Source organism: Rhinolophus sinicus, linkage group LG01, assembly GCF_036562045.2.
Source record: "Rhinolophus sinicus isolate RSC01 linkage group LG01, ASM3656204v1, whole genome shotgun sequence".
Taxonomy (NCBI): domain Eukaryota; kingdom Metazoa; phylum Chordata; class Mammalia; order Chiroptera; family Rhinolophidae; genus Rhinolophus; species Rhinolophus sinicus.
Genome location: NC_133751.1, coordinates 38,230,668 through 38,256,269, shown reverse-complemented (window position 1 = coordinate 38,256,269; position 25,602 = coordinate 38,230,668). Strand labels below are relative to the sequence as shown.

Below are 25,602 nucleotides of genomic sequence, written 5' to 3'. Positions count from 1 at the left end.
ATGCTAAGATTTCTGAATTACACCTTGCTTGAGTTTTAAAGACACCAAGACACAAACGCAGTCTCCTGTATTCTAAATTACTTCGCTTTTCTGAACCTCAATTTCCTCATCTGTAAATTAGCGATAACACCTACTTTAGGGAGTTGAAAGAAGGCTTATAAGTAATGTCAGCAAAGCTCCTACTTCTTAATTGTACGCCTCAGGCAAGTTATTTCACCTTTGTGATCAGCTGTTTCCCGACTTGTAAAACGGGCCTATCCCTGGTGGCTACCAGCTGCAATAGATGAGAATGAGATAATATAGCCAAAGCCGGGGCACTTGGTGGCTCAGGAGTACCTGACAATAACTAATGTTAGTGACATTCCCTAGGTCGATACGGCCGATTTATGAAACTTTGGGATAAACGAAACCAGGACCAGGAGAGAGGCCCGGCGGCCGGAGCCCTTCAGTCCTGCGGGGACAACAGCCTGCGCCGCTAGGCACCCGAACTGAAAACCACCTCGCCCCACCCCTGTCCGGGCGAATCCGGACGGCGAGTTCCGGGCGGCGGAGCAGCGCTGTCGCGGCTGAGGCCCTCCCTCCTCCGGCGACTCCAGCTGTGCCAGCTGCGCCGGAACCCCGAGAATCCGCCGCCACCGCGCAAGTGCCCGCGGCCGCATTGGCCCTTCAGGTAGGAGCTGCGCTGTGGCCGGGTGCACAGGACTCCCGCGGGAGTCCGGTTTCCGCTGCCTTCACCCTCCGTCCTTCCTCCGGCCAACCTTGGGCAGCTGGCCTCTCCCCGCCCAGCTTGGACGGGACCTTGGCAGCCGCAGCAGCAGCGGGCGCCAGCGCCGTGCGGCCTCGCGGGACCAGCCTCTCTGGCTTGCGTCGGGGGCTCCAGTGCGCGCCTTCCGGTCCAATGCTTGCAGTGGACGCCAACAACTTGGGCGCGCACGTTTGCCGGGACAGGCTGCCGTCCGGAGCGCAGAGCCACTTTGGCTCCAGGCCGAAGTTGGAGGCACCCGCCCACCCCGCGGCGAGGCCCCCGTGTAGTGTGTCTGGCGCTCCCAGGTTATCACGAGCGCCGGGAGTTCGCGCGCTGTGGGATGACCTGGATGGCGGGTGCGATGGGAAGTGCTGCGTTCCGAGGCGTAGAGCCCAGCCTGCCAGATACACTGTCCTGGGCATGTGGCCACACAGCTGCTCGCTGTGGCGCCAAGAAGAGCTGACGTCGAGGTGGGGCAAGGGACACGGGGGCCTGGAGTGGGGTGTGTGTCAAGAGGCTTGTTTTTCTCTCTCCAACTCAAAGTTATTTGGTACCTAGATCTCAGATCCAGGAGCGCAGTGCCCCAAGTCTTGGATAGGATTTTGTGACGTCCTTCAGAACTGCCCTTGTAGAATCAATCCAGAGCTATGTTTGCGCCTGTGTTCCGCCACGCCTATGTTTGCGCCTTCTCCTAATCTCGGATTATTGCCTATACCTCCTCTGTGAAGTACTAAATGCAAGTGCATTCTTAAGATCCACAAAGGTTTCTGCGTTTGATCATCCTTATGTCTTTCCCCAGAATTGAGAGTTCCGTTAACTTTATCTCCCAGGCCTGCCAATGTCAGTTTAGATAACGTTTGTGGGCCTTCCAAGGGCTTGTGGGAAACTAGGTCCCCAGAGACCTCTGCGCTGTGACAAATGGGCTAATTAATGGTGGTGCAGTGAAAGCCTTAAGAAGGGAAAGAGCCTACAGCGTGAGCTGTTAACAGACACCACATTTACACAATGCCCATCTGAATAAGGATCTCTTTCAGAAGGAGATGTTTTCTCACATATATACATACAAGTGAATTTGTACACAGGCTTTTAGCTTGAATTTGTATGCAGCCTTTCAATGCTGTTTGAGGACCTTCTAACTGATTGTTTGAGCTCCCAATCTGTCTTCTTAAGATCCAGTACAATTCACAATCCATATAAAAAATGTGGTAGTGAAGGTTTTGAGGAAGATGTACCTTTACCATGTTGGTCCCTGATGTCGGAATATTAATGAACTACCGTGATAAGTGCTGTATAATGCTCATTTAGGTTGGTTGGGGGACCCTGCTCCTTGGAAATTGTCAGAGTACTAATTTTGTTACTTAATAAAAAAAATTATTTGTTATAAAATCCATTTACCTTTAATTCTCACAGGCTTTTTAAAAAAGTTTTTATTTTTATTGTGGTAAAATGCACATAACATAAAATTTGCCATCTTGACCATTTTTAAGCATACAATCAGCGGCATTCACATTGTCATGCTGCCATCACCACCATTCTTCCACCATCCTTCCACCAGCATCCTTCTTTTCATCTCATTGGATTTTCATAACATTTTAATGATAATGATTGTGTTGCAGGCTTTAGTTTTCTTCCTAAGCAAGTCTGAGTTCTCTGCTCATTGCTTTAGAGAAATGTATTTTTGAAGAGAAAAGGTGAAAAGCTATAACCAGATTGTGTTTCGTCATCTTATCTCCATCAGGAAAGTTCTAATACATTACTACTTTAGGATAAGCATGTGAGCTATTTAAATTTTCACATAAAGGTATTGTGAGGTTTAGCTATCAAGAGGGTGAAACAGGTAAGGGAGTTACTATTGATAGTTTTCTCCCCTGACTAGCAGAAAAATAGAATACTTTTGTCTCCTTTTGTAGTGCAATAGCAACTGTCTAAATTATGCTTAAACTCAGGTTGTGGCACATATTTAGTAACTAAAAGCAGTTTTGGTCCAGCTAGCTGGTGGGTGTAGTAGCAATTTCTTCTTTACTCAGGTGTTTACTAAAGATTTATGCCAGGGGACTCAGCACATAAGTTATGGCTCTTTAAATTCACAGTTAGTCTGACTCATTGTTTTCACAAAAGAAATGTCGCTGGGCTAGGCCTGGTTTTATGTTTACAATCCTTTAAGTCTTAGCACCACAAAATAAAATGTATTCTCCTGCTGGGTATATGTAGTTAAATGTTGTTGCAGGGTTAAAATGAGAAATTTGTAACCTAAACTTCCCATACGCCTGTGACATTTCTGATTTGAAATGGAATCATACAAATTGTATCTTCTGCTGCAGTGGGAACGCATTCCGATGTGTTAGTGTCCCTGAATTCACAGTGCAGTGTAAAGTCTGGATCCCAGATGTTTTAGTGCTGGGTTATTAAACAATTGTGTATGTTATGTAAGTGTTTCTTACTGTCACAGTTCTTTTTTTGTCCCTTCTGTTGTGAACGTTCCTTAATTTTTGAATTTATTGAACAAATATTTCAGTGACAGAAAAAAATGATTTGTTTATTTAATCAACACTCATATGGTGCTTCCTGTGTGCCAGACACTATTCTAAACATTAATCCTCAAAAGAGCCCTGTGAAGTAGGTAATAGTATCACCCCCATTTTATAGATGAGGCAATTTGAGGCACAGTGAGAACATAATAACTAGCACATGGCAGAGCTGGGGTTCCATTCCAGGCAGCCTGAACCCAGAGTTTTGGCACTGTTATCTCACTAGAAAAATATAACCTGAGATTCCACTCTCCTGACGAATGAACGTTTTTTCAGGTTGTTATATTCCTAGCTTGTCCTTATCCTTAGGGATAAGTCATTGGACATAACTGCAATCAGAGTGCAACTTAGACTATTAATTCAGCTCCCATATTTTTCAGAAGAGGAAATTAAGGTGGAACATGGTTATATCCTGGGCTGGAAGCCCTGGGACAGGGTCGTGGAGACCCTCTATTGGGCCAAGCCTCCTCTTGATTGTGACGGGGTTGGGACAGAGATCCTGGGAGTGTCTGTGGAGGCCAGAGTGTGTATTTGAGAGGGGGGACAGTATTTGCCAGTCAGGAGGGAAGTGCTTCACTATTTTAATAATCATTATAACCATCCTGGAGTTAACCTGCTAAATAACGGTGCAGGTTATGTCAGGGGCAGACAGAGCAGAAGCTTGTTGCCAGCTGGAGAGCATGGGGAGTCTTGCTGCTTAGGGCTCCACAATCCCCGATTCCTTCCCCAATAGCTGGTGAGGCCTGTGACCCTGGGCTCCCCTCTGGATGAGGGGAATATTTTATTCTGTCCTCAATCATTTTTTTGAGCTTTTTGGACCTAGAGTTGGGAACCTTTTGAAAGCCTCTGACGCACAGAAGAAAATCAGCCAAGACAACATGGAAATCAAAGTAACTTTGTTTAGTCGGTTCTTTTGTTGAGAGAGAGAGACTTCTAAGGGCATAAACTGACGCACTTTATATTAAGAACAGGAAAATCAAAGTTCAGTATTCAACAGTGATTTTTTTCAAAGTAGGCTTTTACAGACAGTACATTTGGGTGAAGGAGAATAAGGAATAAACACGGGAAAAGGAATGCGGTGGAAAAGGAGACAGCAACAATTGCAGAGAGAGGAGGAAGTAGAAGGGGGAGCACAGAAAGAGAAGTGAGGGTGCTAAAATCTTTGTCGGTTCTTTATGCACATTTTGGTGCGTTACTTCTTAATAATGCCCTTAGGCGTGCCAAACAAGGTTGAAAATTATCTTTCCTTTGGTTTCTCTAGAAGTGATCTTATGTTACTTAAAATCATTGCTTATCAACAATGCCTGGACACAAGGAGCTCCCAGGGAACTGAGCTTCTGCTTGCAATCTTCATAATGATCTAGGCTGTTTTTGTTTACACCACTTTTATATGAATGGATTTCATATATAACATGATATTAGAATCACTGGCTTTACAATTATTTTGTTTATCATCTGTCTTCCCCGTGAAAGGGTAAGGGCCTTGAGGTCACAGACTGTGTTTGTCGTTTTTGTGTCTACAGTGTCCATTGTAGTGCAATAGACGTGAGCTGAATGAAAGGGTGCATTGATGGATGAAGGAAGATGGGGCAATTCAGTTTATTCAAAATGTATAGGCATTTCCAGAAAAGAATGTTTTTATGACTAATGTTTTACTTATTTATTTGTTCTGCTGTGCTGTTTAACTATTCTTACAAATAGGTTTGAAGATGTGGAATGGAAAGTTTGTGGCATTTTGATTAGCAGCTGTACTCATTTCATTGTTCTTTTCCTGCAGTGTTCTTTACGTAAGTTCTGATAAAGGAGTCCTTTGAAATAAGGAGACTGGGGAGGTAGCAATGGGTTGGGAAGGGGGTTCCAGGGCTTAGAGCCGGAAAACAATTCCAGATGTATTAGGGAGTGGTGGTATGAATATGCAGAACCCAAAGTGGGACTTCTTAAAAATTTTTATTGGGGAATATTGGGGGACAGTGTGTTTCTCCAGGGCCCATCAACTCCAAGTATTTGTCCTTCAATCTAGTTGTGGAGGGCGCAGCTCAGCTCCAAGGCCAGTCGTTGTTTTTAATCTTTAGTTGCAGGGGGCGCAGCCCACCATCCTATGCGGGCATTGAATCTGCAACCTTGTTGTTGAGAGCTCATGCTCTAACCAACTGAGCCTTCCAGCAGCCCCTCCTCCCCTCAGCGGCAGCTTGTTGTCTTCAGTTGTGGAGGGCGCAGCCCACTGGCCTATGTGGGAATCAACTGGCACCCCTGTTGTTCAGAGAGCTCATGCTCTAACCAACTGAGCCATCCAGCTGCCCCAAAGTGGGACTTCTGATAAAAGGGACAGAGAGTAGAAGAAAAGATAAATTAAATATGAAGTTTAGATATTGTTTATTAAATCTCACCATTATTTCCACTTTGGAATAAAATCATATAAGCTAAGGTAAGAGTACAGGATTTGGGATGAAATATATTTTTGGTACTAACATGATTGTGATGTCAAAAAATTAAAAACAAAACAGGAGGGGGAAAATCCAGGCCGAATCCCACTATCTTAAGGGAAAAAAACCCCACTTGTTAGGATATTATATATGGTAAATATTTAAGTTCGGAAACGGAGCAAGGCTGTAACGCTAACCTTCACCTCACCTCAATCCCAGACTCAAGGTGCTACTGTGTTGGCTGGAAATGCAGTGTAGTGGTGCAGTGGCTAAGCAGAGCATGTCTGTGAGGCTTGTAAGGCAGTGCTGGGCCTCACAGGTCCTCATTGGAAGGAATAATGACTATGGGCCTTGGCCTAGGAACTGGAGAGGTTGGATTCAGAACCTGGGGGTTCTATCCATGTGGCCTGTGACTAGCAACTTAAAAATCCTCTATGCCTTGGTTTCCCCATCTGTAAAATGAGTGTTAAAAAGATACCTATTTCACAGGATTTTTGTGAGGACTGCAGGAAATAATGCCTGTAAAGTGTTTAGCATAGAGCCTGGAACATAGAGATGGCACAATAAATGTTAGGTTCCCCTCTTTTATGCATCACCCTCCCCTCTCCACCCCAAGTCAGCAGGAGTGACATCCATAAATAACTAAGCAAACTGGAATTAATGCTAGAGTAGACATGGAGATACGACCACGTGGGGATACGGAGGAGGGAAACATGAAGTTTGCCGGGGAGGAATTCTTGGGTGAGAATGGGATTTCATGAGACCCCAATGATGAGAAGCAGTAGGAAGACTTCTGGCAATAAAGCTGGTAATAACCATAGAAAATGAACTCTGTCTTTGATGAGTGCAATACTTTTAGGGTGTGTGTTTTGACATTAGCTAGAAAATTTGATTTTTCATAATCTATAGCCATAGCATAGCATTTAACAGGAGAAACATGATTCACTTAATAGGAGAAGCGTAGCATTTAATAGACTCATGATTCATTGCTCTTTACTGAAGGGTCTATGTGTAGAGTTGTATTTTTACACTGTATTTAGAATTAAGAAGACTAGAGTGTACTCTCAAGGTAAGAGTGAACCAGCTTATACAGTGCTGGAAACATACCACTCCACCACATTCTTTAGTTTCACATTAAATGGGAGGAGGGCATCGCTGGCCCCATCAGCTTTATAGGGTTGTAGGTAACATACTCTTGTGAGTCACAAATGGAAGTGGAGACTGTTTGTCAATAACCTAGACCAGCAGTCTTCACACTTTAAAAAAAATCTGTGGTTACCATTCCTTACCCTTACCCTCAAGAACCACTTTTCTGAATGAGCTCTTCTGTGAAATCCCAGAATGTAAAACACCCAAAAGCAGCGCCATCCTTCTTGATAATTCCGAGATGGGGGCAGTGAGTCAGCTGCTTCCTCCCTTTTCCCTTCCTCGCCTTGGGGCAAGGCCCCTCTCCGGCTGGACAGCTCTGTTCTATTCTGCTTATTCTGGTCAGCTCCGCTCTGTCCTGTTCTGCTTGGCTCTGCCCGTTCTACCTGGACCGGCGAGACCTCTTCAGTATTTCAGCTCCAGCGGGAAAATGCAGTCTTGGGTGGAAAGGGAAATTGTATTACCGGAGCCAGAGGGGAGCTGGCTTATGTAGCAAGAAACCCCAGCGCTTGGTCCCTGATTGGTTTGTCCTCATACAAATGAGGACTCCAAATCCTCACAGTTTGATTGATCCAAAAGGCACTGTCCTGATTGGTCAGAATGGTGCCCCTTGGATTGGTCAGTGAAGATGCTGATGGGGATACGAGGTCTGACCATGAAGTTCGCAAACTTGTTGCAACGATGTTGCTAACCTTTTTAAATAGCAGAGGGATTATCCATTTGTACTAATTGGACAAATAGTTAACCAAGTTTACTATTTGTAAGTGCTGAAAAGGCTGTGTGAAAAAGGTAGACGACCTGAACTTTTTGCCAACAATTCATGACTCTTGCATCACGACAATGCACCAGCTCACACAGCACTGTCTGTGAAGGAAGTTTTATCCAGTAAACAAATAACTGTATTGGAACACCCTCCCTATTCACCTGATCTGGCCCCCAATGACTTCTTTCTGTACCCGACAATAAAGGAAATATTGAAAGGAAGACATTTTGATGACATTCAGGACATCAAGGGTAATATGATGACAGCTCTGATGGCCATTCCAGAAAAAGAGTTCCAAAATTACTTTGAGGGGTAGACTAGGCACTGGCGTGGGTGCATAGCTTCCCAAGGGGAGAACTTCGAAGGTGACCATAGTGATATTCAGCAGTGAGGTATGTAGCACTTTTTCTAGGATGAGTTCACGAACTTAATTGTCACACCACATACAAATATATGATGTTAGTGTGAACTCTGGGTTCCCAAGTGATTCATCTGTTTTCCTAATCATTCTTTTCTGACCTCACAGATGTCACCATGGTCATGACAATGATTCATTGCTGAGATATTACTGTCTTTTGGAATAAGGGTTGCTCTCAACCTATGGGAAGTAAACTCTAGCTTTTCATGTGACTGTCACCTCCCAGGAGGATCAGATGACATACCCAAAGCTGGGCCTGGAGATCTGGCTAGACAGGCCTGAAGAGTTTATGGTTGCAGTTAATTCAAGGATGATGGTGTTAATTTAGAAAGTGTTGAGAAGTCATTATTGTACTGTATGGTAATTAAGTACAAGTTAAGCATAAAAAATAAACACTTTACTTAATTGACTGTAATTAGAATTACTTTAACACAACCAGAGCAAACATTCAATGCTCATTCTTTCCTATAAAACCAGTTCCCATATTGACTTTATCTTCTGATTCCACCCAGGATATTTTTTCCTCAATTTATTTGTTTATTCTGTGGAGGAAAAAATAATTTTCCTCCTACCTTTCTAAATTCTTCTGGCTGGACTAATAATCAAACTAACATGAGACAGATTAACAGGAGAAAATGTCCAAATGTATTACGTACGTACATCTAGGGGTTCCGAACATAAGTATATGAGACTAAAGGACAGAGCCAGTCAGTCGTTAAGGCTTATATGCCATCTTGAGCTAAGGAGAAGGGAGGAGTTCCGGTTTGGGACTTAAAAGGGCAGGAAGGCAATTCACATGGAGATAGAAAAGCAAATGTTTGGTAAATAAATGTTTGCTGGGCCATCTTTATCAATGACACCAGAGGGCTTTGATCAAATGGGCTTTGCTAGGTTCCTCCCTCTCTACCACACCTAGTTCATATTAGTCTATAGTTATCTATAATAATAGTTCCCTTCCTGGAGCAGCTCCTCTATCTCAAGTCTTTTAGGAAAGGTCAAAGGTTCTTTCTGAGTCTTTTTTTTTTTTAAAAAAATAACCACTTTAATATAATCAGTATCCAAAAGGCATATTTTTGGGTGGTAAACTGTTTCCCCTCAATTGACTAAGTCATAAACCCTTAATCTGATGACTTCTATGCAGTAAAAGTGCCCATAAACCCTGATTTCCTAGGCCCCAAAACTTGGGGAGGCTATGAAATTTGTGCATAATTTAAAATGACCCTATGTTTAATGAGCAGGAATGACTAGAAATGAATATAATTTCTTTGTCATGGCAGACAAACCAAGTGGTGTTGGGAGCAGGGAGGGAAAGGCATTGCTTCTGACAAGGCCTGGTCTTCTTTGGTCTTGGGGTCCTCCTCACCATAGTCCCAGAGCTCAGCTGCAGAAAGAGGTATCACAGCTCTGGGGCAGAGTGGACAGTGACTGCCCCCCACCAGCTGAGAGTCTTTGGTCCCTAAATTACCCTCTGGGCTCGCCAGCCACCTTGGAGCCTCTTCTTCTCAGAGGGTGGGCCTGAAGGACATTGTTTCCCAAAACAAAGGCTGGGTTTTCTTCAAAGTTTAGATCCACTGCTTAATGCTGCAAAGATGGGTTTAGAATTACATTAGTGAGGATGTTTAAGTGATTGTAATTCACTAAGCACACCATCATCATTTGGCTCTACGTTGCATCCCACGGCATTTTAATGAGTCCTCTTTGATCTTGTCTAAACCACTTTCCTGCCGTTGCTGATTATATAGAAATACGTAGGACTATCTTGCTTAAATCTAGGTGAGTGTTACCTGGTTTCAGTGACCTGAGCATTTTTTCTTTTCCTTTAAAGTTTCTTTGGGTTTCACATTTTAAGAGGCAGTGATACTTACATTTATCTATTTATCTATTGTTTTACAAATGAGTCATGAAAAAAAAGGAAAATGGGTTTGGAAATTATTCTCACATGACAGCCATCATGAAACTTTCAAGGAAGAATGGCATGTAAGGAGTAAGAAGCCCCTAAAAATTCTAAAGATTGAGAGAAAAAGAATAAACCCTCAAAAAATTAAGCTAACATCAGTCAATTTTAAATACTAGAAGGTCCAAAATAAATAAGCAAGGAATTTAAAAAACGTGTTCAGATCAGGACATGACAGCTTTTTTCACATTATTAATATATTTGCATATGCTTTCATCAAAAGCTGCTTACTAAAAAGTATGCATTCAAAAGAGACATCTACAGTATGCTGTAATATATTTTTAAAAAGACAACCTTTTGAGTTTGCCTCTAAAACCATTCTGTGAGTATAATTTACTTTTTCATAGTGAGTCCTATAAAAAGTTTGAAGAACACAAATTCAGTGGCATATGATTCTTCAGTTCCTGCAGGATCTCTCCTTTCGTACACACAGGGCATCTCTAAGTAACCCTTCTTGGCCAGCTCAACTAATTCATCCTTTTGAAGTTACAGATTGAAAATGACCTGATCTGTGAATTGTACAGTCTGTCTTATTAGGTAATTTAAGTGCATTTTCTCCTCCACATTGGTATATATGCATAAATGTAAATGATCTAAATTGACTATTAGAAACTGTGGGCCTGCCGGAAAGAACTCAAGTGTGATATTCAGGATAACTTGAGTTCTGTTTTTGTCTCTGCAACTAACTTACCTGGAGCTGGCATGAAATAACCTTAGTCCTCTTTAAATTAACTGCCCTCGAGGAATTCTAGGTCTAGTACAGTGGTTCTCACACTCCACTGTGCATCCCAGTCCCTAGGGGCCTCATCATAACACAGAATGCTGGGCCTCACTCACCCTAGAGCTTCTGATTCAGTAGGTCTGGGCTGGGTAGAGAATTTGCATTTCTAACAAGTTTCCAGATGATGTGATGCTGCTGGTTTGGGGACCACGATTTGAGAACCACTGATCTAATGGTTTAGCTGACACATCAGTAACCACAATTCAAAGAGTAAATGCTGTGAAATAAGTGCGAGTAATGTGCAGTGGGAAACAGGGAGTGGAGAAATGGCTCAAAAGAACAACTGGAGATTTGAGAAGCCCTAATGGAAGAGGGAGAGGTTAGTCAGGATCTTGACAAGTGGTTAATACCTTGACAGGTAGGGCATTTGGCGGAATGGCACCATCCCAACCTCCTGATGGGAGGGAGCGTACAGCATGTATATGGGAGTAGGGCTATAGTCTAGCATAAGTGGGGTGGAGGGTTGGTGTGGGGGAAGAACAACTAGAAACAGATGGGACTGAGAATGAGAGAACTGGAAAGGCAAACTGAACATGTTCTTGGGTTTTGGATTTTGGCAGCAAGGGAACAGCATGATCACAGCCATGCTTACAAAGGGCAGTTCTGGCATTGTGATGGATGGCTTGGGAAGAGAACAGTGATTTCAGGAGAGCTAGTTAGGACTTATTCAGGCAGCCCCATCTGCAAGCAGGGGTGGCCTGAAGAAGAACCTGAAGGTCGGAAAGATGCAATTGTGGGATGGCTCTGTGCAGAAGCAGAGATTTAGTAGTTGATTGGTTCTTGGGAATAAGGGAGCGGGAGAAGTCAAGGGAGATTGAGGGGTCAAGTGTGAGTTTTTGGGGAAGAATGGTGGTGGCAGGATCCCTAAAGGGAAATAGATGGGATAAGAAAATGAACCTCTTGGGACCTTTGTTTCTTTAGGACCAGTTGCTCTTAAAGTCTTTTTGTATGATTGCGATCAGTGTCTTGGGGGTTGTTGCTTGTCTAAAATATTGCAGAATATATTTGTATGAAAGTAAATGGCACATATATAACAGGCACTTATACAGTTGTTGATTGGTTGATCTGGGTTAACCGTTAGTTCTGAAATCTTTACTTCTGTAAATAGCCGTCTTTTCGAGCTTTTCTTCATTTTGCTTTTCATTTTCTTAGTATGTCGACTTGCTCTGCCTCCCATTTTATATATAATACTATGCATGTGAACAGTTTTTGGTTGTATCTTCTATGTATATATTTAAGTAGGTTAGCAGATATTTTAAACCCCTTTAACTCTCACATCATAATAATCATACCAGGTACTGAGGTATTAGTATACCATCTTGTTTTTCCCACTGGGTTATAAACACCCTTTGAGTAAATAACATGTCTTATCCATTTTTGTCTTACTCATTTCACTCGTTAAGTCCTTATATAAAGTGGCCAGCAAATGTTTGAGGAATGGGATTGAATCAGTCGGTAAAAGGCAATTACTGGTCTTTAATGAGAGACAAAATGGTTCAGGTAATGAAAAGTAATAAATTAAAGGAAAATGGAAATCCGTGTATCTTGAGAAATAGCAAAAGGAAACATTTAATTCAGTAGACTTTCAGGACTAGGATAGAGATATTGAACACTTTAGGAACCAGAAGTAGAAGCCCATCAAAACTAGGAGAGTGTTGGGTTCTGTCTTAAATTAGCCATTGAAAACCTTGGGCCAGAACTTCGTACACTGGGCCTCAGTTTCCCCATTTACGTGGTTGTGGTGGTAATAAATTACAGGTTTTTATACCTCTCTGCCCACTCTTTAGGGGAGAATTCCAAGCAGAGGAAAGAGCATGAGCAAAGCATCAGAGATGGGAAGGAATATGAAGCAGGAGAGGGGATGGAGGCCAGTTTCAGAGCGCCATTTCTGCTTGAGGTAAACTACCTGGCACAAGACTTTTTGCTATAGGAGAGACTTGTGCCAGGTAGTTTACTTCCAATGACATCTGGGAGCAGGAGTAAGGACCAGGGAGAGAGTCACACGGGGAAGGAGGCGTTATTGAATTGGTCATTTCTAGCTGCTACTGGTGGCTGGATTCTGAAGGATCTGCTCAGGAAAAGTCTTACGAAATGCATCGGCACAGTTCACCTGGAGAAAAAAGGGGGAAGCTTTTATCCATGTTTCTTCTCTCCCATCGATTAAAGGCAGCCCCGTTTTTCACACTGTGTATGTCTGATTGCCAGGCAGGTTCCCATGGATGTTACGTGAAGCAGCATCCGAGGACACCGGGCTAGAGAGGCCTGGTTAGGTTGCACTGGTGTGAAGCCGGCTGGATTCTTAATGGAACTGGCTGCCATTGCAACGGCAGCAATGCAAGGTGTGTTGGAGAGGATTAGAAGGAGTACATAAAAGGTGGCTGATACAAGGATCTATTGAGAGATTTTTTACCAAAGGAGCCACCTCACCAGATTTATACAATGGTGTGCTTGTAAATGTGTACCAACCAGCTGTCCAGGAAAATGAATGTGTATGTGTGTGTAACAGCAAGTCCTAGAATAAGGTCATTTTGTTCAGTGTTGTTTCATTATAATGTTGATGAGAAAAATAATTCTGTTCCCATCTGAGGCGACTGTTTGTGTGGAGTTGGCACCTTCTCCCCAAGTCTGTGTGAGTTTTCTCCAGGTGCTCCTGTTTCTCCCCATGACACAATGATATGCATGTGAGTTGAATTGTCATGTCTGTCTCGCCCCAGTCTGAGTGAGTGTGGGTGGGTGTGGGAGTGGTCCTGCGATGGAAGGCATCCTGTTCCAGGGTGGGGGCCTACCCTGTCCCTGAGCTGCTGGGAGAGGCTCTGGCCAGGCTTGACCCTGCACTAGAATAAGCAGGGTGGAAAAGAATCCTCTTATTTGTTTTTATTAATCTTTCTTAAATGTATGTATAGCTCACATTTATTTCAGTGTTTAATATTAGAAGTGTTTTGGGTCTTTGTTTAGAAGTTTGGTGATGGTCTTGTGACCAGATATATGCCATAGGAACTTAACTCTTGTTTCCATCAATTAGCCTTTGGGATAATTGGTTTTGTTATATATTGTTTCATTTAAAGTCACAGTTTCTAAGAACCATCGATGACATTAAGTATTTGCCACATATATGTCTATTATACATTTTACTGATATAAAGAATGTGTAGCACACAATTTACAAGTAATAATAAAATATCCAATACTCTTTATCATAAATAGCTAATTGATTCTGATATGTTTATTTTGGTTTTTGCTGAATTCTTATACTCATAGCCAACCAATGGTTACAGTTGATGAAAGAGGGGAAGTGATGTTTTCCTATTACAGTGTGGATATAATGAAAGTGAAACAATGAAGGCTCATCCCAGACCTTCATTTGCTCATTAAGTATCTTCTTTAGGAATTGGATAATACTAGACAATATTTCCTCAGCTTTTGTTTTATTCACAGTATAACCATCACAGGCACCACACATTTTATTAACATTTTCTCCACCACTTTCTTAAGCCTAGACGATCAACAAAACAAAAAATCAAGCTATGATTTGTAGGGTTTCTCAATTTCCTTGTGAAAATATTCTCATTATGGATGATTTCAAATTACAGGGAATTGGGAAGAGAGGCACAGAAGCACAACATACAGGATTTACATTTACAGACAGGTAAAATAGACCTAAGCAACCGCAAGAGCATAGCTATTATGAAAATGTACTAAAGTGATAAACAAGTGACTAATTTTGAGTATTTAACACCTTCAGGTTTAATATAATTTATTTCATTGTAAGTTTATAGAATTTAAAGTAATTGCTATATATAACAACTGATTCAAACAATTCCTGAAAATTTGCCAACCAATTCTCAGGAGCAGGGATGAGCCACCCTGGAATACTACTGGAGTTATGTTTCTAGAAGATCCCTCTGGTAGCTATCTGTAGAAATGTTTCAAAGGGGAGTGGTGAGGGAGGCAGGGAAGAAGTCCTGAGCTATGTTAGGGGTGAAAAGTAGGAGACAGACTTAGGCAATGTCTCCAAGCCCTGCCAGCACAAGGCTTCAAATGAAGTCGGGTTAATAGAGATAATGCACATTTCATTGGTTTGTGTTTAAACGTGGGATCTTTAATGAAAGTCTCCTTCAGGTACTGTTGGAATCTGAGATACCTTACCTGTGCTCGCAGAGCTCCGCCCCCTTTGCTGCCTTCTACTTTGGCTTCTTTGTTGATGACAATGGGCCAAAGGGATTTGAAGGGGAGGCCCCACCTGCCATAGCTGTGGGTGCCTTCCTGGAGAGTGGGAACTGTGCCAATAAAGCCACTTCCCAGGCCTTGCTCTCCCAAGTTTTCAAATCTAGGGCATGGAGCTCCAGAAGGACGTTGAACTCTAGTGTGTGGCCCATAGAAATTTGTCGCTAGGAGCCTAAAGTTCCTGGGTTTGTTTTCCTGTGACTCACAGAAGCAATGAGGAAGACAGCCGTTGACATTTCTTCCTGCAGCTGCTGACGGCAGCAGCGTCAGCTGACCTGGAGCTTAGCAGGGAAACAGCCCCTCCTCCCTCTCGTGGCTCTGCCCCTCGAAGTCACATCAGTCAGTCTGGCTGAGGGCCCCCTTGTTCCTTAGTGGATCTGCTGGTGCAGATCAATGTGCAAAGGCCAGGCGCCCCCGATCCATCCATACGCCCAATGTGTATGAATTGCTTTTGGAGGTCAGCCAGCCCCCCACTACTCTTAGTGGAATAATAAGATGGAGTAGATAAAAGGGTGGCTGCGGCCCCTGGGTGCATAGGGGAGCCAATAACTGAAGTATGGAACATGGAGGCTGCTACATGTGTGGCTGGGCTATGGGAGAGGGAAAGAGGATGGAATTGAGATGTGAGACAGAAGTTTAATCATGTTCAGTTTTGAACTTGATAAAATAGGTGCCTGAGGGACAGTTCAGTGGGTTCTGGGTATTCAGACTAAGAAGGGAAAGGAGAGTAGTCAAGTTGGTGAAGCCATGAATGTCTATGAGACCCTTCCTCATGGGGACATAGAATGAGGTAAGGTCGACAGGTAGACTGGCTAGAGCTGAGAACCCCCAGGAGCAACAGTGTTAAAGGGATAGTGTCGGGGTTAGGAGCCCAAGAACCAGACAGACAGGATTGTCCAGGGAGCTCTAAAAGGAAGGAAGTGGCATGAACAAAGGAGCTGAGGCACAACAATCGCGGCTCGTACTGAAAACAGCTGACCCATTGTGTTCACACTTATGGTTTCCCAAGTTTATCTATTCAGTTATGATTATGTCAACTTTGCCTCTCTTCCTCCCTCTAAAAGGAGTCAAAGATACTGCAGTATCATAAATGACCCAGGGTCAGGAAGACATGTGACGCTTTTGCACAGTGTTAATCCTTTGACCTTCCCATTTATATAGTCAGTGTGAGGAGAAAATAAATTTACTTTAAGTTAATGGTATGGGAAATGTCAGCTTTTCCCTGTTTGATGTTTTTTACTGTGTTTTCCATATTAATCACTTCATTTCCCCCTCGGTCATGGGACTGATATTATTTTCTCTCACAGTTGTCAGCTGTCTGCTGTGTCATGCAGTTTTTCACCATGATATAGGGACACAACACAGCTCAAGTTGGCAAGGTCACCGCCACCAGTGTGTGCCACTCTTGGTGGTTATGTTCACGCACATCCAGAAAGCCCAGTGCTACTGAACTAAATTATAGGCTTGGAGATAACCATGTGGTTTGCATTCAGCAAAAAATATATCCCAGACATGTTCAAGTGTTGTTAGTTTGAGAGAAATTAGATGATTCCAACATGAAAAGACAGAGCCTATCTGAAGAGATAGTGGAGTGAATTTTCTACAGCACAAATCTGTTGAATAAGTGGATTTGGATGTGACCACAGGCTTGCCATATGAAATTCTACTCCATGGGAATTAAAGTTAGTGGCTTTGTGAAGGCATTTATCACAGACTGAAAACTTTGCTTGTAGCCTTTTGCCAAAGCTTAGAAGCATGCAGAATAAAGATAGGCTTTTACTGTGACTGTCTGCTTTAATCCTCTTAAAACACTTAATGTGTCCCTGCGCACATAGTGGTGAAATTAAGTATAGCTATTCTTTATAATGTAGCAACTTAGGTGTGTTAATCTACTGCTAAAAGAAGAGGAAAACTAGGGAAAATAGGAAAACAGTCCTAACGTCAGTTAGGCATTGTGTTTAGCTGTAAGTATCAGAACCCCCCAAGATAGTGGCTTTATTTCTCATGTAAGAGCAGTCTGGAAAGTAGGCAGTGGTGAGCTGGCATGATAGCTGCAGGAATTATCAGGCTCTCACCAGCTCTCTAATCTGCCATTTCCAGGACATCCCCTTGTCCAAGATGGCTGCTGGAGCTCCACACATCATATTTACATTATAGGCAGAGAATGAAGAGGGAAGAAGAGCATGCCATCTTCCTTTAAAGGATCTGTTTCAGAATTTCAACACTCCTATTTGTGTCTCATTGGCCTGAGCTGGAAAAATTAATTAAACCACAGTCTTCTGTTCTCCTGGTCATTATTGCAAGAGATTGGGAGAGAGACTGTATAAGAGTGAGATTCTTTAGTGTCTTTCTGGATGTTTTATGCCAAGAGGTCTTTGTGTCTTCTCAACAGTAATATCTGTAACATCATGAATCAGCCAGGGGTTTCCATAGAGGCAGAGCTAACAGGTTATATAGATGAAGGGATTAATCTATTAATGAATTGGCTTGTTCACTTGTGGGGTTGGCTTAGAAATCCATAGGGCAAGCAGTCAAGAAATGAATATCATGTGCTGGCAGGAACCCCAAGGACAGTCCTAAAGCTTGGAGTTTCTGAATTCAGAGAAGGCCGAAACCCTTTTTTAGAAGCTTTTAACTAATTACATCAGTCCCATTCAGTATAATCTCCCTTTTGACTAATTAAAGTCAACTGATTAGATATCTGAATTACATCTGCAAAATCCCTTCACAATAGCACTGGATTAGTATTTGATTGAGCAACTGGGAAAAGATGTGTTTGCTGCAAAATGGCTGCTGCCCTCCTTTACTCCAACTCCAGATGGAATTCTGGGGAATGTAGTTAAGCTTAGCCAAGTTGACACACCACAGAGCCACCCTATACTATTATTTAGTTGTCAACTAGAGAAATAGGGCAAAAACAAATCAGTGTTTCTTCATTTCTGATATACTGGCAGATGGTGCACTGATATGGTGATTGGTAGCTGAAACAAGGACCTGGTATTAATTGTGCATTTTTAACTGTTTTTTTTTTACTGCTTTGTTTTCCCTCTCTGTCTATCACAAATAGCTAAGACTTTATTTTTGATGTTTTCATAAGTAAAGAGCTTTGAGGCTCATCAGCCAGTGTGAACTGATCAAAGTTAACAGTTAAAATTTGCTTTTAAACGAGTGGTAAGATGTCCAGTTTTTTAATAGCACAGATTTTTTTTCTCATTTTCACTTTTTTGTCTTGTTTATACAGAGATATGAATGGACCCTTTTATTCTTTATTCAAACCAATAATAGCTTTTGTAATTAAAGCAAAAGTTAGTAGCACTGCAAATCTGTTTTTGTGATGACACTCAGATGCTCATTCATCTTTTATTGAGAGTCTTCTATTATTTTTTTAATAATAGGTTTATTGAGGTATAATTCATGTTCCATAAAGTTCACCCTTTTAGAGTGTACAGCTCAGTGATTTTTAGTATACTCATAAAGTTGTGCATTGATTACCACTAATTCCATAACTTTATATTCTTTTATATTGAATATAGATGTGAATGTCTTAAGACAAGTGAAGAATTGGAAAAACTTAGTTCTGTTGTCTGGTTTAAATTCACTTGAAAAGAGAAATTGGTGACTTTTAGTAAGGACAGAGTTGCAAACGTTTGGTCTTAATTTTGTGAGAATACACATAAGGCCTTCATTATGGGATTTTCTACCAAATTTAAGTATATTATTCCCTTGAATGTAATTCAAAGTCAAAGCTTTCATTCACTTGTTTAGCAAGTATTTATTGGACCTTTACTTTGTGTCAAACTCAGTGTTAGGGACAGGCAGTCCCAAGTCGAATGAGACTCTCTCAGCAACCTTGTGGTCAGGTGGGTGGAGAGACAGGTAAGTCATTCTGTTGGCTTTCATGATGCCATCTTCACTGTAAGCTTGGGAGGCATGAAGTTACTGGTGGTTGAGTCTCATAACCATGAATTTGCAGAAGGGGCTAGTTTCACAGCAAATAGGAGTCAAATGGCTGAGCTCTTAGAAGTGGATGCAGCTTCTGAGAAGTGAATATCACTGCAGTTAGTGAGATGTGAATTGAAGCGATCCCTCTGCAGTATGGTTTGCATGCTTACTTCCTTCAGATCTCTACTTAAATATCACTTTTCAGAGAGGACTTCCCTGGCCATCTCTCTGAAATAGAACCCTGTCCTGCTCAATCACTTTGCTCTGCTTTCTATCTCTTCTGAGCTCTCATATGTTATATAGTTATTTGTTACTGCAGCAACCCCCACCCCATAAAAGCAGGTAGTTTTTGTTTGCTGCACTCACCCCAGTGCAATGTCTGGTACCATGTCTGGTGCCATAGTTTGTGCATGAATGAAAGTTCTAAAAAAGGTGTGAATTACAGAATTTTGTTTATATGGTTCTTTATGCAAGCAGAAATTAATTTTGTTAATAAATACTCCAGATCTTTTGGTATATACCGGGAATGCCAGAAAAATGTATACACATTTTAAGAGATGTTATCTATGTATAACTTTTCGAAGTTGAATTACGTAGCAATGGGTAGTATGATGTTTACTCAAAAGATGGCGTTAATCAAATGAATGCTAGTGTCACTCATTGTATTACAATTTTAATACAATTTTTTCCTTTCTTAATATGTGTGTACTTTTTTTGGTACCCTCTGTATTTATTTGTGGATGATAATTAGGTACGGCTAGTTTCTCATTGTAAAACCTCCTTGGGTAAGTAACAAGTGTCATGTTTGAACCTCCTGCCTCCCTGTTCCCTAACTCAGCCGGTGACTAAATTCTTCTTCAGTGCCTCCTTTGTAATTCTACTGCGGCCACTGCCCAAGTGGGCTCTTAGTTCGTGAAATACTAGAATATTGCTCATTTGCTGCCTCCAGGTTTACAGAGTGATTTTTCTAAAACATAGATTGGATGGTGTTATGCTGTAGTTTAGATCCTTCTATGCCCTCCATCACCAAAGATTGGATCTAAAACTCCTTAGCACGCACGGCATTCAAGCTCTGTCTCAGTCTGTTCAGTCTGTTATAACAACACGCTGCTTACTGGGCAGCTTATAAACTACAGACGTTTACTACTCACACTTCTGGAGGCTGGAAGTCCAAGCTCCTGGTGCCTGCATTGTCACCTTCTGGTGAGGACCCTCTTCCTGGTTCATCTCCAGGTTCTTCTCACTGTGTCCTCACACTGTGAAGGGGTCTGGGGCGCTCTCTGGAGCCTCTTTTATAAATCACTAAGCTCATGCAGCAGGGCTCCACCCTCCTGACTAAAGCTCCTCCCAAAGACCCCACTTCCTAATATGAAACCTTTGTGTAGGTTAGGAATTCAACGAATTTTGGGGAAACACATTCAGATCATAGCAAGACCCTTCTCAATGTGTCTGTTGCCTGATGTTTCAACTTTGTTTCCAGCTTCTTCAGTACACATCCCGCACATCCTCTCTGTCTCTCTCTCTCTCCTTCCCTTCCTCTCTCCAGCCCTGTTTTTCTTGCTCTCTCTGTGGGGATTCTCAGTGCCAGAGCATGGCCTGTGCTCTCCTGCCTTTGGGCTCTTTGAATAGGATGCCCTTTTTCCCTTGTCCACTTATGGAGAGAAACATCCTATACCTCTCTGGAGTCTTCTCTGACCACCCACTTGCCCTGCATGCTGAATCACTTCTGCCCCTCTCCACGTTTGCATGGCACTTCCACGCACAGCTCTGTTTGTACCAAGGATCTTTCTGTTGGCGGGCCACGTAGGCTGCCTCCTCCATGAGTCTGCTAGCTTTCTGAGGACAGTGTCTGTCTTACTCATTCTTGAATCCTTAGTGCTTAGCAGTGCATAGCAGATAGTAGGTATTCGGTAGATATTGGAATAAAGGAATATAATTTCAATACGCAGTCTCACTCATGGATGCAAACCAACCCTTATAATGACAGCAGGGCATTTAAGTACAAACAGATCATTGGACTTGGCAATAGAAGTGTATAAACAACTGTAATAAGTGTTCTTCTTTGTCTTCTTAAACTGTCATCGACAGCAATGTGTTTTTATAAATGCAGAGAACCACAGATCAGACAATGTATCAAAGCCCTTTGCTCCAGGACTGGACTGAATTTCATCATCATCTTGACAATACTTTTCTGCGTCAGTGTTCAGGAGACATAAAAAGACTTTAGAACAATTAAAAACTGTGTAATAAAAGTTTATTTTGTTTTCTTTATTGCTGTATTGTATTTGTATGTTGGTTTTGGTTTTTATTTAGGAAGCTAATGAGACACAGACTGTTAGAACACCAGAGGCAAGCTGTTTGATTTCCTAATGTACTAACTGAATGAATCCAGGTGTATGAGTGACCCAGGAATCCGATGCATTAGGCAAACTCCATCCCTACCACCTCCCTGGTATTGTTAGCTTGTGAACTTGGCCTGGTTTTCTCGGCAGTTGATAAACTGATTATCCTGTTTCTCTGTCACCCATCTCATCAGTTTACGAGTCCACATAGCCTCTTTTCAGTCCTTACAAAGAGAAAATGCAGGTGAACTCACAAACACAAAGGTTCATTTTGTTCTTGAGTCGACAATCAAATATTTAAAAAAAATTTTTTTCATGTTTTAAAAACTCAGTCAATTCTCATGTTATCTGAATTTCATTAGATTATCAGGGAAAAAATATTCCTTTTCCCAGCTGAGAATGCAGGCACATACTTGCTGCTTCCCAGGAGGCTTTGCCCTTAACTTGCATCACTTGTCTTGTTTATACCTATCCCCCACATACATGCTGCGTTTCCCGGAAAATAAGACCTAACTGGAAAATAAGCCCTAGCATGGTTTTTCAGGATGCTCGTAAAATAAAATAAGCCTTACTGTATTTCTCTGAAAATAAGACCGGGTCTTATATTAGTTTTTGCTCCAAGAGATGCAGTAGGGCTTATTTTATATTACGAGCATCCTGAAAAACCATGCTATAGCTTATTTCCCGGTTAGGTCTTATTTTTGGGGAAACACGGTACCACTCTATGAACATTAAAAAGGGGAAAATGTCCTTAATTTTATTTTCTGGGTATGTTGATATCCAAATGAGTTATAACGTATGCAAAATAACTTTAGATTCCTTTTCTGGTGCATAAATCCATAACATTTTCTCTTATGTTAATCCTACGGCTGTGAGGTTTTTCTTGGGTGCTGCCTTTTGTACAGCCATCTTTTGCAGTGTGAGAGAAGCATCAGCCACTTGGGGGCACCCAGGTATTTATTTAAAATACTGAAGGCGATGCCAAGGGAAAGTAATTTGATCTCAAGAAAGAAGGAGAAAATGCCCAGTGCAGACCGTCAGTTTCAGTATAACTAATCCGGAAAGCAGGTCTGCGCTGAACACAGATTACCATGTCCCAAGGAAGGAAATTCACTAGACAGCCTAATTTACTGTACAGAATCAGGAACACCCCAGCCAGGTTCCTGTTTGTTAGTGGGCACTTTTGTACAGGCACACAGCTTTGAGGATCTCAGAGGGAGGGTCGTGGTGGAAACCAGAATGAACAGTGACTGGCAGGAGAAGTCAACTGTAAGCGCCTTCAGACTGTGTTTTCTCATCCCCCATTGTGTTCTGGGTGCCTGGCTCTCTGCGGGAGCTGTGCACTCAATAAATATTTGTTTAATGAATGGCTGGATGGATGAATTCAGTGAACGTACAAGGAACTAACAAAGAATGGGTGGACAGAGCCTGGAAGGTTTAAAGCAATGATGACCTATTAATGAAGGGAGTTAATTATCATGAGACATAACTACAAAGCATTGCATGTATCATAAGATGTATTTCCTTGGCTAGAATATTTGCATGAGAAACGAGAATTGATAGAGAAATTCCCATGTTTCCTATTCTAGTTGAAATTTTGTCAGGTTGAGATATTATCATACATATATATCTCATATAATAGACATGTTCATTTGTGTTTTGAGTATGTAATCAAACAACGCAGAAGCTCAAACTATTGATTCCCAGATTACAATTTTTATAGTGCAATCCATTGCAAATTTATGATTATGTTGCTTTTTCAGGCATAAGAGATTCTGAAATGCCTTTTGAATTCTTAGATAATATTCAGTTATGTTGAAGATGTTGTTAGTGTTTTTAATTTCTTATCCTGTTCTAATTCCTTGAGCACTGGGGACCCAAGTAACTGTTTAGGTAACTCAGTTGCTTTGTTAACCCCCGACACTGGATAAACAGGACTCTGAGGTGGAAGATTTGTCTGACCAGCTGTTTCCACATGGGTTCAGAGTCGCTACTCCTTGGTTCTAGCTTCTTGTGTCTTTTCTTCAGCTTTGTAGCTTCAGAAACTCACTTTCATTAATGCAGCCAGAGGTGAATGAATCTTACACATTTGCTAGAAATCAAACTCACTGGGGACTGTTGAAGACCAGGATACTCCTTTACTTGTTCTGAGAAATTATTATCTCCAAGTAGCCCAGGATCATTTATTGGTAGGTAAAATATTCTTGTTTTTTTTCTGTAGTACTTAAATGCTATTGAGACTGTGGTGTCTTAAAATGCTTTCTGAAATACCCAGTGCGCTCTCTAAAATTCCGCACTCCTGAAAGGGTGCTAGCATCTTGTTTTTGAGAGATAGGTGACTTAATGCTTAAACGTTTTTAAAATAAATTATCTTGAAATAATTACTTTGAATCTAGTTTCTTGAGAGCCTCCTAATGTGGTATTTGTTTTGTTCCAAATAGCAGCACGTTCTCTTTAGGAGCAGGAAATATACAACAAAAAGGAATGTGCTGAGACACAAGAGAGTAAATTTTTCTCTTGTAGCCAATTTGTTGAGATGAAAAAGCACACCAGCTTTTATGTCTTATACTTCCCATTCCATGAAAACAAAGGACACTTCTATAAAAGTTATTTTTAAGAACAAGAAGGTAAATAGTGCCTTCGAGTCTTGGAAAGGCCAAAATGGTGCACAAATTGCCCAAACATGGAGAATTATAGAGGCCAGAAGTGCTGAAAATGCTGGCGTGTTACTTAGGAGGATGGATTTAGGAGTCAGACGTCTGGATTCAAATCTCAGCTTCACCAACCACCAACTTTTCTGCTCCCTTCTAATATCCCCATATCAACAATTTTACCTCTAATTCTTTGACTCTTTTCCCTTTTTGCTTCCCATCAGTGCCGTGTGTATTCTAACTCCCCCCCTCTACTGACCCTATAATTTATGGTCCACTCTCCTCCCTCGATATTATTCTGCAAAACCCAAGGCTGGTTAAAACCAGGGTTATACAGGCATAACTGCTCTTTCCTCCAAACAGCTGACTATACCTGGGACACACACACACACACACACACACACACACACACACACACACACACACACACACCCCTGATGACATTAAGTTGGTCACTCCCCCCTCCTTTGACACTCAGCACTCTCTGGCAGCCCTACCGCATTCCCTAGTAAATTCATTCTCTCTCCCAGGTGACTGTTTCGTACTTCTGCCTTTTTGCTCAAACTTCCAACATCCCTTTTTGTCTTTCTCTCAGCGAATGATCGTGCTGCCTATTTTCCTAGGAAACTGAAAGCAGTCAGAAGAGAACGTCGCATCTCCCCACCACCAAATCCTCCTGCATTCACCCATAATTCTGTCTCCCGAACCTCCTCTTTTTGCCGTGGATGAACTGTGTGTGTTTCTGGCTGAGGGCTGCACCCCTAACCCACCAGATCCCCTGTTCTTGCCTGTTCAGAACTCTGCATCCACAGTATGCTCCCGCTAGCTTCATCAAAGTTCCTCTTTTTACTGGATCGGTCTTATTCAAACATTTTATAATATCGTACTTCTTTAAAAGTGCCCCCCCATCCTTTGTCTCCCACCAGCCTTGCCCTGCCTCTCTGTTCCTCTTTAAAGCAAAACCCTTTGAATAAGTTGTCTGTTCTTGCTGTCTTCAATTCCTTACCTCATACTCTTTCCCCTGCCGAACATTTTATTATGAACATTTTCAAGCATACAGAAATGTGGAAAGAATTTTAGAGTGAACACCCATAGAACCACCACCTAGACTCTACAATTAATGTTTTGTTTTATTTGCTTTAACACATGCTTTGCCATCTATCTATCCCTCTATCGTTTCATCAACCCATCTTATGTTTTAATACATTTTTTTAAACTAAATTTCTTGGGGTGAAAATGGTTAGTAAAATTACATAGGTCGAAAGTATGCCTTTCTATAATATATCATCTATGTATCACATTGTGTGCTCACCACCCAGAGTCAGTTCTCCTTCCATCACCATATATTTGATCCCCTTTACCCTCTTCTACCACCCGCCTCCCCCCTTACCCTCTGGTAACCACTAAACTATTGTCTGTGTCTATGAGGTTTTTTTTTTTCCCTTTTTTTGTTTTTCTTGTTCCTTTGTTGCTTTCAGTTTTATATTCCACATATGGGTGAAGTCATATGGTTCTCGACTTTTTCTGTCTGACTTATTTTGCTCAGCATGATAATTTCAAGATCCATCCATGTTGTCACAAATGGCAGTATTTCATCTTTTCTTATGGCAGAGTAGTATTCCATTGTGTATATATACGGCAACTTCTTTAGTTTCGGATACATTTTAAACAAATCAGTACACTCTC

The 25,602-nt window shown here is 41.8% G+C and overlaps 1 protein-coding gene across 4 annotated transcripts in view; it reads left to right on the top strand.

The window, feature by feature from the left end:
* The first annotated feature begins 506 nt into the window (after positions 1–506).
* PLD1 (phospholipase D1) overlaps positions 507–25,602 on the top strand; it is a 180,299-nt gene continuing 155,203 nt past the window's right edge. Inside the window, exon 1 of one of the 4 annotated variants that reach the window (XM_019735181.2) lies at positions 507–670. Coding sequence is in view for 3 of the 4 variants with exons in the window: in XM_074327913.1 (XP_074184014.1) it covers positions 899–1,215 (317 nt within the window). In the remaining variant the exon portion in view is untranslated. Of the gene's footprint in view, positions 671–721; positions 1,216–25,602 lie in introns of those variants that run through there. The other 3 variants (XM_074327913.1, XM_074327908.1, XM_074327905.1) reach the window with 3 other exon arrangements.